The 17,354-nt window shown below is 51.3% G+C and overlaps 1 protein-coding gene across 1 annotated transcript in view; it reads right to left on the reverse strand.

Moving 5' to 3' along the window:
* GPR107 (G protein-coupled receptor 107) overlaps positions 1–17,354 on the reverse strand; it is a 71,704-nt gene that overhangs the window by 1,203 nt on the left and 53,147 nt on the right. The window contains exons 15-17 of the mRNA XM_027616178.2: positions 8,064–8,113; positions 6,762–6,845; positions 5,826–5,944 (exon numbers count right to left, since the gene is read on the reverse strand). Coding sequence (XP_027471979.1) covers positions 5,826–5,944; positions 6,762–6,845; positions 8,064–8,113 — 253 coding nt within the window. The remainder of the gene's footprint in view (positions 1–5,825; positions 5,945–6,761; positions 6,846–8,063; positions 8,114–17,354) is intronic.

A 17,354-nucleotide genomic window follows, 5' to 3' on the forward strand; every position in this document is an offset into this window, starting at 1 on the left:
TTGAGGAAGCTTCTGGCCCAAAGATTCCTTGACCGTCAGAAACAGAGAACGGCTGCTCTCGACGAACCCGGGGCCTGGTCTCTGCGAGGCTGTCAAGGAGCATGTGGCTCCGCCTCTGCACTGCAACCTGGGACAGGGGCCTTGTCCCTGCTGGTGCCCGGCACTAAGGGGGTGCCACGGAGCCCTACACTGAAAGCGTAGATCAAAAGGGAAGGACCCCAGCTTCAGAGAACGTGCGGAGTTGAGCCCTTTCCCGACAGTGAGTCACAACATCTCTCAAGAAGGTGGGGTCTATGAGAACAAACCTCTTGCCCCACTAAATGTGAGCTGGACAAGATCTACAAAGGATCTGGGTTGCTTTGCAGGGGAAGATACCAGGCAGAGAGACTGAGCTCCACCTGGCAGGCGGGGCTCAGAGGAGTCGCAGGGCAGTGAAATGACTGTGGATGGATCTGTACTGTAGACACATGTCATGACACGTTCGTCCAAACCCACAGAATGCACACCACCAAGAGTGAACCCGGAGGTAAATTACAGACTCTGGGTGATAAGGACGTGTCAGTGAAGGTTCAGCGACTGTAACAAATGTACCTACCACTCTGGAGGGGGATGCTGATAACGCAAAAGGCTACATAGGTGGGGGAAGGGGCACCTGGGAAATCTCTGTTCTTTCTGTTCAATTTGCTGTGAACCTAAAACCGTTCTAAAAAATAGAATTAAAAACAAGTAAACAAACACACCTACCAGCATCTCCCTAAGTACTCTAGAAAAAGAGGAACCTATGTCCCCATTATGGATCTACAGGCATCTCCTAAGCAGTAAAATAAATTCAGTCAACTCAGCAGATCTCTCCAAGGACCCCCCCATCCCCTCCATCAGCTACCAGATCCTTTCACCTACAAATGGTAATTCAGTGGCCCTATGCGGAACACACCTAGAGTCTGTCCGGCTGGACCTAAAGGCAAATAAATGATTTTATGGGGTAAGGAAAAAATTTCCCCCTTTATTTCTCCTTTCATTCCTGCCACCATGTTGCTGCTCCAACCAGGCCTCAAAGCCAGCCAGTCCTCCCAAGAGTTGGGACTTTTCTCAGACAAGAGTCCTTTAGACTCTTGGGCTGGCTGTACTTATGGCAAAGTCAGAACAAGATGGGCTGCCAAGATGTGGCTCTTAGGGGAACTGGGGGGTTCCCGCAGATGCTATGAGTATAAACACGGTCCCCAGACAAGGAAGCTGCCTCACTTCACCATGTGACACAGCATCACTTCCTGTCCGCTGGCACGGCCAGGGCCTGAGCCCTCCAGAAAGGGTGCACCTCTCCCAGGTGACAGGCACGCCCACAGGTCTTGTCCTCGCGGGACTGTCTGTCTCTAGACTGGGAGACGCAGGTGGAGCAGCCGTCCAGACTGGGAGACTCAGGTGGAGCAGCCGTAGGCCCAAGAGAACCAGAAGCCTTTCTTGCTCCAGCACGGCTTCTCCAAATGCATGAGATCAGAGAAGAAATGCACCCTCAAGTCTCACAGAGTCGCTCACAGCGACAGCAGCTGCTGTGTGGAAGCCCTTGCTGGAAAGGACAAGGGCTTCCACACAGCTGGGCTGTGAGCGCAGCCGGTTCATCGGACCCAAGTGGGGCTCAGGCTGAGCTTGGGAGACACCCGCCGTGTGTCTCTCTCCAGCAAAACACTGCTTTCCAGCTGGCGACCAACTGAGAAAATGAGGCTCGCTCTGTCATGCCGGCCTGGGGCTGGGACAGAGAGGGACAGGAATCGGGGCTCTTCAGACCCCCCAGCCCAGCAGAAAACGGTCTTTCAGAATGACACACAACAGACAGGAGCAGGGCTCGGGGTGGGGAGAATCACCTCTGCCTGGGGTGGGGGGCAGCTCTGAAGCCTGCACCGAAAGAGGGGGAGCAGAGGCAAGATGGAGGGGCGGCGGGGGGCAAGGGACTTTCTGGACAAAAGAAATGTGATGGGCAAATGGCATGGAAGAAACAGAAGAAAGCTCCCTGCACGGTCAGAGAGTGTGAAGCAGCTATTGGCGAAGGTAAGTGGCAGGAAGGTCAAGGGCGGGCAGGGCAAGGCCATGGAGGGCCTTGTCTGCCTTGGCACGGCGGCTGGACTTGATCCTTACATCAGGGTTCTCAGTCCTGGCTCAAGCAGGATGCCCTGGGGAGTTAAAAAAGGACAGAGGTACCTGAGCCTCGACGTTCAGAATTAAGTGTCCAGGGGAGGGGCCAGGGACTCTCCTTGGAAAACACCCTACAAGTGATTCTGGTAGCCAGGAGAATGGACAGGGAGGGCGGAAGACTGGGGGCGAGGACACCAGCCGTAGGAAGGCACGGCACTGGGGTAAAGGGGGAGAAGGAGAGGAGACACGACATTAGGTCCTCAAGAAGTGGCCGCTCACTCCACGTGGGCTGAGAAGAGGGAGGTGTTTAGGCCAACCAGCAGATGCTGCTGATGACGAGTGGGTGGACGGCAGTGCCATCAAGGCCCGCAGGGAATGCAGGGGATGCAAGCTTGGGTACCAGTGGGCAGGTGGCTAGAGGGACCCGAAGCTCAGAAGAAGCAAGTGGCTGGAGCTGGGGGCTGGGGGGAGAGGGGCTGTCAATGAGGAGACGGCAGCCTGTCCAGGGCAGACGCTGTCCCGCCTCCAGTGCCTGCTCAGGGGAGCATGCGAGGGCCAGCAGCCCCTGAGCAGCTCTCAGGTGACGGCAGCAGTCCCGAGCCACGCGGCTGTGCTCCCTGGGGGCTCAGGAGAGAGTGTGCAGGACAGAGACAGAAGGAGCAGGGAAGTGTAACAGAGCTGGAGGGAGCAGATGGACCCAGCGCTGCCTCCCACTTCCCTTTTCCATCTAAAAGGTGACCCCTCCTTTCCTTGCAGAACCCTGACGAGCTGTGCTTGCAACCAGACGGGCCTACTGAACACAAGCACGATAAGAAGGGGAGCTTCAGGCACCCACCGCTCTTCCTGCTCCACCATGCTGTATCTTGGGCGTAAGCGGCCCCTGGACACCTCTGTTTCTGTAACTAAACCAAACCATAAAGTATAATCCAATTGTAAAGTGTTTTCTGGACTTGAGATCTGGAGAGGCCTGGCTGAGAAACAATTCTATTAGTCTCTAATCCCCGTCTCCACTTCTGTTGCCCATCCACTGGAACGAAGGCAGTTTAGCAGAAAAAGGTTCCCGGCATCCCTGAGGCCAGCATTCTGGATTGGGAACCCCAGAGAGACAACTTCCCGGCCCTGGAACAGCCACCAAATATTTCTTCCCTTTCTGACATCTCAAAACAGGAGAAAAGAATTCAGATCGTCAAGGATATGCACGGCATAGGAGGCGGCTACCAAGTCTGATCACTGAAACTGCATCCAATACTTTTTAACTTGAATTTTTTGATAAATTCTCTAAACCAAATTGGTAAGCCTTCGCAAGCTTTAGCCCAAAGAGAGTTGTGTACAGAAATGAAAGAAGGAAAAGACAGTCAGGTACTTCTGACTGCACCCTCACTCTGCAGGCTCTGCAGGAGAACCCAGGTGGGGTCTGGGGGGCACGGGTGGCCAGGTGTGCAGGCCTGGGCCAGAGGAAGAGTGGGAGCACTCTACCCCCAGGAGGAGCCCGGCCTGTCCTGGGCTCAACTGGCAAGACTCGCCTCCCAAATGCACTGCACTTCAGAGAAAGGAAGTGAAAACAGAAGAGAAACTACCCAGAATCTCAGCCAATAAGGTGAGTGGCCCAGCTCAGTGTTCGTGGGCCACTAATGGGAAAGACCCTTAGGAAGAGGATTTGTTTTGGGGTGTGTGAAGCCTAAGGAATATTCCTTCCCACAAAGAGGACATAATATTTGTTCTGTGGTGAGGATCAGATCAAGCTCCTTTCTATAGGAAACACCCTCCAATGTGGATGACAGAGAGCTCATGACCTTCTAGAAAACACAAACAATGGCTCTACTTGCCTCTGGCTTGTTATTTCTAGAAGATTTAAGAGGTGCCATCCAGGAATAGCACCTCCAAGCAGAGAAGGAGGGGACAGCTTGGGGCGCAGTGGCGTCCCTGAGAAGCTGCCCTCAGCTCTCATGCTCACCTGCAGGTGAACACGGATGGCAGGCTGAGGGCTGGAGCTTCCCCCTTGGCCTGTTCTGCTCGGACACATCTTATTAATCCATAAGACTTCCTCAACAGCAGAACTTTCTCTCAGCCAGAGAGAGGCCCCAAACAATTTCCCTACTGACTTAAAGGCACGTGGCCTCAGTCGGCTCCCTAACTTCTTTGTCACAGGCTAAGCGGGACCAGCACTCCTTGGAAACGGCACCACCCTAAACAAAGCCTTCACCTACGATTTGACTCTCTCGCTGGGACATACTCAGCTTTTCTGCCACTGAGGAGCAGCTCCCTCACTATCACAGGATGGCACACACTGAGCCACAGAAAACACGGTGTCATCACAGTGCTCCTCCCTTATAACAGGAGCGTAAGCGGAGGCAACCAACGGCTAACCCTCACCCCTCTGATCTCTCCGCCAGTCTGCCAGAACGAAGGACACACTCCCTCCAGTCTCAGCGTGACTTGTGGTCTGTCTGTCACTTCCCCCACTTCCCTGCCCTGAGCTGAGCACATGCAGACCCTCCTGCTAAAATACTTATCGTATATTACCAGCGAGAAAAGAAAAACCAAAACAAAAATTTTAAAAATTTTGCCATGAGACAAAAATGCCTTCACAGCACCTCCGTGCTTCTGATAAATGGCTGATGGAAAGGATGTGGGGACTCCTACATTGCTGGTGAGAGCTTCGAATGACCCAGGCAGCCAGCTTCCAGCTGCGCACCCCAGAGAAGCCCTGCTGTGGGGGGGATGGGTAAGCACACCTCTCCCCACTGACTCTCATTTCAGACCCTTCAACCAAGTTACCGGCTCAGATTCTGCTCCTTCTAGAAAAGGCACACCCGACAGCCCTACTCCTTCCCCTCTGCTATCTGTAAAAAGGTATTTCTTTTGCACAGAGAACTGGTGTTTGGGCCCATCGGTGGGAGCTGCCTTCCATTTATTGTTCCAAGGAGCTGTCCTATGCTGTCCAACAGCCCAGCAGGGCCCAGCAGGGCCCAGGAGGCTCAGCCTTTGAATCAGGACAAGTCAAAAAGCCACCTGCCTCGCTGGAGGCAGCACACCTGAAACTCAGCCTTAGGCTAATCATCAAACACAGCCACTGAGCCGGCCCATCACAGTTCATCAGTAAAGAAGCCAATACCCTCAATCACTATTCCTTTTCTAGGTAATGAATGCCCTTTCCCAGAAAACAGGACCCGAAAGTCACTTGCCCTGTGACTCAGAAAAGCCCGCTTGAATGCTCGCATAGAGGTCAAGTCACTGTGCTAGCTGTGAAAAGCCATTTCGTTATCTGGTGACAGAGGAGTCTGCAGACAATTAGCAGACCCACAGACGACTCAGATGATCACATTTTCAGACACCAGCTCCTGGTGGCAGGGGCTGAACAGGAACCGGGGCTGCCCATCCCCAGTAGTGCTGAACGGGCCAAGCCAATGCCCAAGTTCCCACCACTGGCTTATTGGAAGCAGGCTCCATCGATGCTCAGTGATGCTTAATCGGATGGCCAGTTCCATTCCCCTGCAAAGACTGAGCAATGCTTGGCAGATACTGTACTTCAAACTGGATAAGACAGCCCACAGCTTAAGTGTCCCTTTCCTTCTGCTAAATATAGAGGTACTACCTCTGGAGCAACAAAATGCAGACAGAAGCTGCTCTGATTCACACTGTGCTGTTTAGTTGGGGCCAGGGGCAAAGGAGGAGGAGCAAGAAAGGAGATTTCTTACACTGATTCCATTTCCAGGTCATCCTCCTGAGAAAGTTGTAGGTAGGGGTTATCTGAAGCCGGACGGAATTTACAGCCCGTTAGAACAAAGAACACCAGCGTGGCCATTTCATCCAGGAGCTGCAAATTAAAACCCACCCCAAATAAAGGGATTAGCAATGCTGTTCTTCAAAAATTAGTGAACGAAACAAACTGGCACAGTCCCTCCCCAGCCCCCCCCCCCCATCACTGACCACTCTCTCAGGCCAGGGCAGCGCTAGGGCAGGGTCTCCTCACAAGGTGTGCCAGAGCCTCAGCGAGGAGCATTCTGAGCGCAGATGCCAGCTAAGACCCTGTGCTTTAACCAGTCTTCACTGGAATCTTTTAAGAGCTCCTTTTATCCCCAAGTTATAAAAGTTCTTTTATCCCACAGTGCCCTCAGCACCAAGCGGGTGCCTCATCGCCGTCCCCTACACGCAGAACTGGTACAAGCACTGGGTGCCAACTACACATTCGGGTGAGAACGAGAAAGAGAAAAGGCTCTAAATCATTTGGTGGCTTCCCCTAGGAGTTAACTAGCCCTAGTATATGGCACAGACACCATTGTTGAAATACTCATGTGCTCTGGATTCTGAGCTTTTCTAAGCCCTGTAACTGAAGGAGAGACCAGGTCTCGTTGCATTTTAATTATCCGGGGCGAAGCTCACACTCCATGCCTGAGGCTTTTCTCTTCAAAGTCTTGTAAAATTGAAAACTAAAATCAATAATGCAATTACTTCCAGATTTTTCATGTAATCCAGCAGCTTTCCTGGACAAACAGATCATCTTAATTGTGGACCAGAAGCGACAGAAGTGGCCGCTTGCCCGATCCCTCTGGAGCAACCTCACGTTACAGCCCGAGACTCTGTCCTCAGCCAGGGGCTCCCCACCCCACCCCCCCCACCCCCCAGCAGCGCACCTGGTAGAGCCACTTCCACTGGAATGGAACGGCGAGTTTGAGGAGAAACGCAATGATCCTGGTGAAGTATATGTAACACACGATCTACGGGGCGAGGAGGATGGTGGGGAGAAGGAAGAAATAAAATCAACATGGAAATGACAGCCACACTTTCTTCCAACATCTTGCTGTCACAAAGGAACGACAAGCGAGAACACAGCATTACCTGAAGAAAGTCATTTGACACTCAGGGTGTTAACTAATAAACGTGGCAGAGGTGGGTTCTCTGCCGGTCCCACTTAAAAGGACTCACCCCTCATCTCTAGGTGACCACCCAACGCGGGGAGGACACATTGGGTGTGGCTGCTCCGAGCTCCCAAGTCACCCCTTCCTCGCCTTTTCCACATGCACAAGCCCCCTGACTTCAATCCCCAAAGGGCGGTATATTTGATTCCCAGGCTTTGAGGAATGTTTTCAAGTAGTAATAGCAAAACAAAGCCCACAGGGTCCACACTGCTTTAGCCTCTTCGACAGAGGCACTGAGCCTCTGGGGCCCACGCCCAGAGGACGTACCAGTAACACTGAGGCCTCAGGCAAGGGAGGGTGTGGCAAGGATTCTCCAGGCTGCCGCCGGAGCAGGGGCTGCTCACCGGGACCACGCCCGGGGTGGCTGGGCTTGCAGGGAAGGAACTGCCCAGCCCACAGATGGGAGAAGACTCAGAAACTTTCTTTTAGGAATCAGGAGGCAAACTCTTGAAGAGCTTACACCTTATATATTCCAAGAAATCATTACCCTAATAATTCAGAGCAGGTCCTGCCTTTGGTGTATGCTCAAAAGGACTTTTCACGGCCAGCAGTCCTGATTTTAGGCGTGATCTCGTTTTTGCAAATGAATAAAACAAGCAAGCAAAGGGGCGGCTACATCTGGCATATGCCTAGAAGAGCACCCAGAGAAATAACCACCAAACTGTTAACAGGAATGACCTGGGGGCGGGGGAGGGAGGAAGGGGGAGAACATCAGGGTCATAAAGGGCTTTTGCTTTGTCTCTATAATCCTTGCATTGTAAGAAAACATCAAGCATGTGTTACTTTTCCAAGTATTTAAAGCCACATTTAAAACTAGTATTTAAGAAGGTGTGACTCAGCTACTTAATTCCCCCTATCAAAAGACATAATTTGGTTTGATAAAATGAAATCTGCACAGCTGCAGGTACCACATCTTGTACTTTCGCCAATTCTTTGGAAGTTTATTTGCTCTACTCCTTGAACTGATCTTTATTTACAGATTTAGGGGTTTTTTGTTTTGTTTTGTTTTTTACTCACCAAGACGTAATAGTGTCTGAAAAGTTTCAGCTTTGCTAAGTTAATAGCAGCTAGGGAGAAGAAAGAACAAAATGAAAGGCACATTAACTTCTTTTCTCATTTTTAAAAGCAAGTGACATTCAAGCGCCCTCTGTCAAGAGGCCAAGTCTAATGCAGATGAGTACTGCCCAGGGGCACATCTATATTTCTGGAACCGCATCAGCTTGGCAGGATTTCCCCCAGTCACCAGGAAGAATCAGGGAATTATGGGAGCTGGGGTTCCCAGCTCCAGTGGTATGCTGGCGTGCATCTCCCCATTCTGGGCTCAGGAGCTTTAAACTTGCCATACTGACACCACAGAAATCGGCAGGCACATCACAAATCAAGATTCCCCAGCCCCCAAAAGCCATTGGTAAACATTTCAGCTCTGCCACTGTGGCTGACAGAGCTGCACTCCCCACTAGGACCAGTCTCAGGCGGCCCCGAGCCTCCCACTAGCTGAGGGTCTAAATTCAATTAACCCGTGAGTGCATCTTGCCAATTTCACTTGTAACAAGCCCTTTGAATACAACCCTGCTGGCTGTGTCCTCCCTTTGGATCGCTCAAGGTCAGGGAGCCAGGACAGCTAACTTCCTGCCACCGCCTATGGCCGTGAAATATTGATGACCACAGAGGGTAGCCTGGCTCCCTCCCCGATTAGCAAGCCTTTCATTCATCATAAACCTTCCTGCAGGAGGCAAATTAATTTGGCTTAATAGCATTCAATTACTGGTTCCATTTAAGAATGGTGCCGTGGGTGGAGAAGATTTCTCTTCCCCTCCCCCCTCCTCTGGGTCATGATTAGTGGGGGGGGGGGGCAGTGAGGCTTAGGGTTCCAAAAGAAATCCCTGGAATCCTAAATTAATCTTCAGCATGATGATCAACTAACAGTATCTGCAAGAACCTCCTCGGAGAAACCGAACGCCTGCCTCCATGAGGAGAGGAGCAGAAAATCTGTACAGCGAATCTAACCCTCAAAATTGAGAGGCTATAACACCCAGGTGTTGAGCTGGAATGGACTCACGCATGCAATGTTCGAAGAAACTAAATGAAAGCAGGCAGATCAGCAAAAGCTTTCTTATGTGCCAACCTCTCTGGTAGTCTTGTTATTTTTCAAATTAAATCTCTCTGTTCTCTTCCAGCTCGCCATTCACTCTGCCTCTGGGCCCGGCTCCAGGATGCAGGCGAGCCGAGATGGGGCAGCTGTGGCCTTTGCCCCAGGTGCTGCTGTCCCTCAGGGGCAGAGACGCGCTACACTCCCAGTATGGGCAGCACAGAGAACCGAGGGAGTGATGCGAGCGTGCAACACAAGCAGATGCTCCTGCCCGTCTGGGGGATGGAAGAAGCTCCACTGAGGGCCAAGCGTTACACCTGAGAATTCTGTGTCGGACAGCTAAGCCACCATGGATTTAAGGCTTCACACATCTGTATGAACTAGGATTCCTTTCGTGTGTCTTTCTGCATGGGCATTTGCTGCTCACGTGGTCAAGGAAATGCACACCTCCCCGCCCCCAACAAGCGAAAGAGTTCTTGCACACGAACACTCAGTTCTCTTCTTTGTGAACAACCAAGGAAGAACAACATTAACACTCAGACCCTTTAGATAATAAAAATGTTTGAAAAGTCTCTTCCGAATTTCGTTTGCTGAAATAAATCCTACACATGCTACTCCTGCCCTTGCTTCACCAAGCACCATGGGCCGGCCAGAGAGAAGTGTGAAGGTTTTAGTCCTGGATGTCAAGGCGCCGGACAGGTTATGGCTGCTGTGGCCCTGCCCAGAGAAGGGCTCCCAACTTAGAGCGGGGGCACAGGGGTGAAAGGGAGGGTTCCCGAAGGAGCTGGTGTCTCAGCAGAGGCCTGACCGGGGCTCGGGAGGGAGCAAGAGCGGAGAGGCCAGGGAACGGTGCTCGGGAAGAACAGATGCGAGGGCTCGGGGGTGAGAGGCACCCGCGTGGGGAAGAGGAAGCTGGCGGCTGGATTGGACTGGCCAGGGAACCGGCTGGGCCGCGGGGGAAGCCGAAAACAGAGCTGATGCACAAGACCAACTGTCCTCCTTGGCGGTGCCAAGGGTGCCAGGGAGCCTCTGGAGGGTCTGAAGCAGGGAATGCCTTGATCACATCTACATTTGAGAACAATCTCTCCGGAGAAAGGATGGAAAGAACCAAGAATGAGAGCCCAACTGAAGTCAAAAGCCTCGAGTTTGCAGAGGTCCCTCGGAAAGGCGGTGAGGCACGTCTTGATTAGTACAGATCCTGCCTCGGAGGCTGGCTGAGGGAGATGGACAGACAAGGTAAGTCTGATGGTCCCCTCCCTCCCCGCCAGAGTGAAGAATTTGGGGCTGATGGGGAGGGAAGCACAGGGGTGAAGGCGTTGCAGGGCAAAGACCGAGTGTGAAGGGAAGAGTGGGGAAGGTGCAGCACCTAATGTCTCCCCGGAGTCAGGTGCCACCCGTCACACCCTCCAGGCCGCTGTAAGACACCCTGAGCTGAGGCAGGCCATGGAGTGCCTCAAAGGCGAGCCTGTGCACCCAGGCTCTGGCACCAAGGCCGTGCCATCTCAGGATGTGGGCTAGGATGGACAAACAGACCTGGGGACAGGCAGCACGGCCTCTAAGAGATGCAGTCACAGTATGTGAAGTTCAGGGTTGTTGGCAAAACCCACCAGTCATGACAGACGTCACTTCCAGTCACACTCGAGACATTTGCTTACGAGAGCGCTGCTCCCGGGGCCAGCCCCCCACGTGGGTGCTCTAGTCACAGCCGAGGCAGTGAAGGCAGGGAGGGAGCTTGACCTTCTGAACTGAGAAAGAGAAGTAGATAGCAGTGCAGGCCCTGCACATTTGAACATCTTGGGTTCAAATTCCAAAGCTGCTGCTTCCTGGCTGTGTGAGCTCAGATAAGCCGCCTAACCTCTCTGAGCCTCAGTTTCTTCATCTGTGAAACAACGTTAACAATACCTACCACTAGGGTTGTTGGCAGAGGTAATGAGACAGTACGTGGAAAGCGAACAGCACCCAGTAAGCACTGGACGAATGTCTACTGTTACACTATTAGGATTATATAGTATCGACCAAACACCAACTAGGCTGTAGACTGTTGCAGCGGCTGCCACATGTGGCCGGAATCCAGGCTCCAGTGAGTTTGACTGGCCCAAGTGGGGACGTGGGGACTGCCAGCATGCCCCAGGCTCCCCTGGTGGTGGTGCTGCCATCTGCACCCGATGCGTCAGCCTGCTGAGCAGGGAGGACCCAGCCCCAGAGGGGGAACCTCACCAGCATTATGCAAGGAGCAGAGAGCAAGGCAGCAAGTCGCAGCCTGGAATCCCAAGCCTCCTTCTGCTTTTTTCCAAAAAAGCTGTCCCTGGAGTTGAGAACACGGCTGAGCTTGCTGCTCACTGGCTCACGGCAGGCTGGGCTCCCACGGGAATAGAGGCTCCTCGAGTCTGGGCTGGCTATTTCTGACCCCACCACCACAAACAGCAAATATGGTAAAAGAGTGAGTCTGGTGGGAGGAAAATGCCTCAGACAGGAGCCCAGAGCCCCACGTTCCAGGCCCTATACTGTCACGGCTCCATGTGCCTGGGCCTGGCCCACCCCTCCCTTCTCAGGCATGGGTCTGCTTGCGGTCAGGATGTTTTTATGGCAATGGTTCTCCCCAGGGTGAGCACCAGAATCACCCTGAGAGCTTCTCCTAGTACACATGCCCGGCTGCCCCTATTATAGAATTGGACTTGGCCAGAAGGACTTTGAAGAACCTCCCAGGGAATGAGGAAGGAGAGAAGCAGGGGACAGGGAGGTTGTGCACCTGCTCTAGGAGCTCCTGCAAGGCCCACCTCCTGCTATGGGCTCCCCCACCCCTGGGTATGGCCAGGACTCTGGATTTTGGCAAGTACGTTTTGCTGACGAGAATAGAACAAGTGCCCACAGAGGCAGGAAGTGCCCAGCTGTTTCAAATAATTACCAAGGCAGGGATGCCTGGGTGGCTCAGTCGGTTAGATGTCAGCCTTCGGCTCAGGTCATGATCCTAGGGTGGGTCCTGGGATCAAGACCCACATTGCGGCTCCCTGCTCGGCTGGGAGCCTGCTTCCCCCTCTGCCTGCTCTGTCTGCCACTCCCCCTACTGTGCTCTCTCTAACAGATAAATAAAACCTTTAAAACAAATAAACAATTACCAAGGCAGCAATCTCTGTGGCCAGTGGCAAGAGCAAAGGCGCCCCATCTAGAGGAGGTGCTGCCCCTTCCCTAGACTTTCACCTTTCCTCCGTACCCCCAAGAGGAACGAAGAGGCTGGAAAGAAGACAGATGGTCCCCTTCCTCCCCAGCGGACTTGCCTAGATGGGCTTGAACCACGACACTGGTTGTCAGCATCAGCTGAGTGAGGAACCATGTGCCAGGCACCTTCTCATGCTTCATCTGGGGTAAAACCTCACAACAGCCCCCTGTGAAGGAAGAACGACTGTGACCACTGCCTCACAGTGGAAGGACTCAGGCCTGGAGAAGTTTAGCAAATTACCATCACACAGCTTGTAAGTAGAGAAACCGGTACTTAACACCCAAGTCCACCTCTCTCTAAAGACCACGCTCTCAACGCCCACACTTTGCACTCAGAGAAAGGCAATTCATAGCTTTGTAATCCCCTGGCAACCCAGGGCTCAAAATGCCGGGCAGTGCCCAGGAGCTGCCAGCAATCCATCTTGAAGAGTTAATACTGGGTGATTTACGAGACGCACAGAAGCAAGGGCCCATGACCCTTTAAGAAGAGGGCGAAAAATTTCCGAAACAATCCTTCTCTGGGTATAAAGAAAGCCTTGAGGCTTAAAACTGTCCCCATCTACCCCAAACCCTTTCCTCCTGCTTCTTCCCGGCCGTGTTTCAAAGGGAAGTTTGAGTCGAACACAAAAATTACAGAAACAAGGATGATAACAAGGCCTGGCTGGCATCACTGCCGCTCTGACTCACCCTTAAGCTCAGCGGTTCCACAGTCTGCCTAAGCTCCGAGTTCAAGCTCCCGCTGCTGCGTCGGGTCGGGGGGGGGGGGGCACAGCAGCTGCCCCCACTTTCGTGGTCGAGCCCAGGCCTGGAAGTGTCTGCTCTGGGGAGACCAGCTCACCAGGTGGCCTCTGGCCTCCACTAAGAGGAGATGCCACTAACCCATCTCACGAGGAAAGCATTAGGAGCAAGTATGGGAACGGCTGTGATAAGACAAGAGCTCTGTACAGAAGGAAACTCGGATTTTCAAACGAAACTCATGTGAAAAGTGGTTCAAAATACATTTCCGGGGCACCTGGGTGGCGCAGTCAGTTAAGTATCGGCCTTTGGCTCACATCTCGATCCCAGGGTCCTGGGATGGAGCCCCGCGTCGGGCTCCCTGCTCAATGGGGAGTCTGTCTCTCTGCCCCTTCCCGTGCTCGTGAACTTGCGTTCTCTCAAACAAATAAATAAATAAAATCTTTAAAAAAAAAATACATTTCCAATATACGTTTAAAACAATGATCCAGGAGTGGTCAAAATTCACCAAACTGAACAGATAAGGGCCAAGCATCTCATTGTAAGCAAATGTTACTATAAAGGAACAATAAAAAGAAAGAAGCAAAAATGGCCCAAGAGACTGGCCGATGACCAGAGCACACACTAGGGAAAACTAACTGTAAGATTTCTGCTGTCACATCTGCTGAGTTTCTGTTCTTGCCTCCCTTCTGCTGTAGAAACACCAAAGGCCCTTTGGGGGTGGGAGGTAGGGTCCTAAGGACCCACGCTGATCTGAGTCTGCTCCTGTGTCCGCCAACCTGCAGCATGCACGATGCTGGGAGCCTCGCCAGTCTGACATCCTGGCTGAGGCTGGGCTGAGCCAAGGAGCACACCGCTCCCCGGCTGTCTGTGGCACAGACTCACAGTTGGCAATGAGCTGGGTGAGGAAGAAGGTCAGATGTTCCATTGCTTGATGACACAGTCTGGTCAACAGCAGCCAACACCTTCTCCATAAGAGAACCGGATCTCCCTAAATACTGCGGTAATCAACTGAGAAGAGCTGGTTTCAACTGTAACTCAGGACTCGCAGAAACCAAATGCGAGCCAAGGCCACTAGGCAGAAGAACCCTGTCCAGGACCAGGAAGGGCATACCAACTCAGATCGCAAACCAGGCCTGCTGGGTGGCCAAGGGCCCCCCAAGACAGCAAGGTGCCCAATGTTTTGAAGGCCCAATAAAAAAAATGGCAACATGTCCATGATGTGGCTGCTTCTCAGGCTGGGGATATGTAGGGGCCTCTTTGCTTTTGGTTATAGACTATATTAATTCAGGATGGTAACAATGGTTGATTATTTTGAAATGTTGAGCAGAAGTTATGATTATGTTAACGACATTAAAAGAAGTTTGGGTGATCTGCTAGGGAAAAGTAATGAAAACAGGGTTTGGTGATTAAAAGAAATGAAAGGTTATTGTATTAAGCCAGTCTAACCAAATACTCTTTCTCATTACTTCTTCAAAATAGTCTATTTAGCTGTGGTTTTACCCTTTCTAGGGTCCTGGACTCCTTTGAGATTTGCTGAAAGCCACAAACTCTTCTGCCCAGGTAAATGCACGCGTGCACAAAACCTCACCCAGTTTCTGGCGCCTACACAGCCCCCTCCCATAATGCACTCACAGATGCCATGTGCAAAACATGGGAATGAGAGAGCTGGCCACACTCTGACACAAGGTGGCCCTGAGTACAGGACAGAATGCCATACCGCCCCGCCCCCGCCCCCATGGCAGAGGAGGAGCTTTCTAAGCCCCTGCATCACGCTGGCCGGAGAGAAAGCGTTCCTGGTCTGCCAGCACGCCACCTTTCTGGAGCAGAGGCTGCTTACGGTGCTCTCATGGCATAGCTTCAGACTTCAGGGTCAGGAGACGATCATAAGCATATGCTCTAGCTACATACCCAGGGCTAAGAGGAAGGATGAAAAATTTCTGAGTGACCAGATAAAGGGCATCTCATTTTTTCTGCCTCTACTCTCCTGTTACCTTGAAACAGTGCTCCAGAGGGGGTAACCCGAACGCTATCTCCAAGGGCAGGGCAGAAAACAGCATAGAACAATTCCAGAGGAACTCTTCTCTACCCAGGCGGCAGCCGGTCCTAGGGCCCTCCCTGCGTGCTGGGGAAGGGAAATCACAGCAAAATGTATGGTTGGGAGGCTCCCCCTTCTCCTGACCTCCTTCTTCACCCTAGGGCTTTTGACTTAGGGCCTCCGGGTCTAACCTAATCATAATAATCCTCACTGCCTACAGCATCAGTGGGCACGGGGCACCTCAGTTGCTACTCGGAAAATGTAAATAAAGATTGGACAAACCTGAAATTATAACCAGGAACTGAGTCAAAGGAGTCAGGGAAGACAGTGCTTATAAACATCAGCCCAGGTGGAAATGTATAACCCAAAGCTCTGCTGGTAAACTGAGGGCGATTCATGCTAAGAGTCATCTTGTTAGTGAAAGAAAAGCACAGGTACCCATTAGAATAATAAGGCAGGTAAAATATCAGAGCAGATAATGATGCAAAAGCTACCGCCCCAATCAAATGACAACACAGTCCTGGACACAAAGATGGAGTTCAATAAATGGTTAAGAGCAGTAATTTCTTACGTCTTTGTAAGCTTTACAGTTTTTTTTTTAACTTTATTTATTTATTTGAGAGAGAGAGAGAGAGAGAGAGAGAGAGAGCGCGCACATGAGATGGGGGGAAGGTCAGAGGGAGAAGCAGACTCCCTGCCAAGCAGGGAGCCCGATGCGGGACTCGATCCTGGGACTCCAGGATCATGACCTGAGCCGAAGGCAGTCGCTTAACCGACTGAGCCACCCAGGCGCCCAGCTTTACAGTTTTCAAAGCACTCAGTAAAGGGTGAACAGTCAGTGGTCAACATCACTGTTATAGATATGATTTTTAAAATGGTATCTCTTTAATGCCTACAACAGCCAGGAGTTGGCAAACTTTTTCTGTAGAGGGTTGGAGAGCGCCCTTATGGGCCCGATGATCTTTGCCAAGGACTCAACTCAGCCACTGAAGCACAAAAGCACCCACAGACAATGCATACACAAATCGGCATGGTGCATTCCAGTAAAACTTTATTTACAGGGGTGCCTGAGTGGCTCCGTTGGTTGAGCGTCTGCCTTCAGGGGTCCTGGGATCAAGCCCCATGTCGGGTTCGCTGCTCAGCAGGGAGTCTGCTTCTCCCTCTGTCTCTGCTGCCCGCCCCCCTCTCCCGCTCATGAGCGCGCTAAGAAATAAATAAAATCTTTAAAAATACTATTTACAGAAACAGGCAGGAGTAATTTTCTTCCTTTCTCACCAACGGGTTTTTCATTAGGTCTGTTTACATGAACACACCCAAACAAAACATATTTTTTTGGCATGAGATGCCCAGAACCAATGGACTCTAAATAGTCACAAGAATCTGGCCAAGTAAGGCTGAAATAAACTCTCCAGGCACAGGAAAAAAGAACCAGGCGGGCTTTTTGGTCAAGGCTGTCATGACCACGAGAGATTTAAGAAGCCTCATCCCTTTCACATGGTTCTCAAACTTTTGGTCTCAGGATTCCTTCATACTTTTAAAAATTATTGAGGACCTTGGGGCACCTGGGTGGCTCAGTCATTAAGCATCTGCCTTCGGCTCAGGTCATGATCCCAGGGTCCTGCTCCGCAGGAGGCCTGCTTCTCCCTCTCCTGCTCCCCCTGCTTGTATTCCCTCCCTCGCTGTGTCTCTCTCTGTCAAATAAATAAATAAAATCTTAAAAAAAAAAATTATTGAGGACCTCAAAGAACTTTTATGTGGGTAAAATCTACCAATATTTACCATATTAGAAAATTAAATTCAAAAGTATTTAATAATCAAATTAAGTGACAAAATAAATCCATTATATGTTAGTGTAAATATTTTTTTAATAAAAAAATAACTCATTCAAAAAAATGTGAGAAGAGTGGAATTGTTTTCTGTTTTTGTAAATCTCTTTAATGTCTGGCTTAGTAGAATGCAGCTGGATTCCCGTACCTGCTTCTGTAGTCAGTGTGCCGTGTACCGTGAAAGAGTGTTCTGGTTGAAGTGTGTGAACAAAACATGGCTTTTTGCAGATATGGACCCTTTTCAGAGAGGTGTGAGCAGTCTTTGACATTAAAACTTGACAAGTGGTAGCTTCTTAAAAGACTAGTGAGGTGGGGAATCTGAAACTGTATCAATGAATTCCATAATCTGTCATTAAAATCCACTGGTCCAGGAGTGCCTGGCTAGCTGTGAGTTCGAGCCCCAC

Source organism: Zalophus californianus, chromosome 13, assembly GCF_009762305.2.
Source record: "Zalophus californianus isolate mZalCal1 chromosome 13, mZalCal1.pri.v2, whole genome shotgun sequence".
Classification (NCBI taxonomy): Eukaryota; Metazoa; Chordata; class Mammalia; order Carnivora; family Otariidae; genus Zalophus; species Zalophus californianus.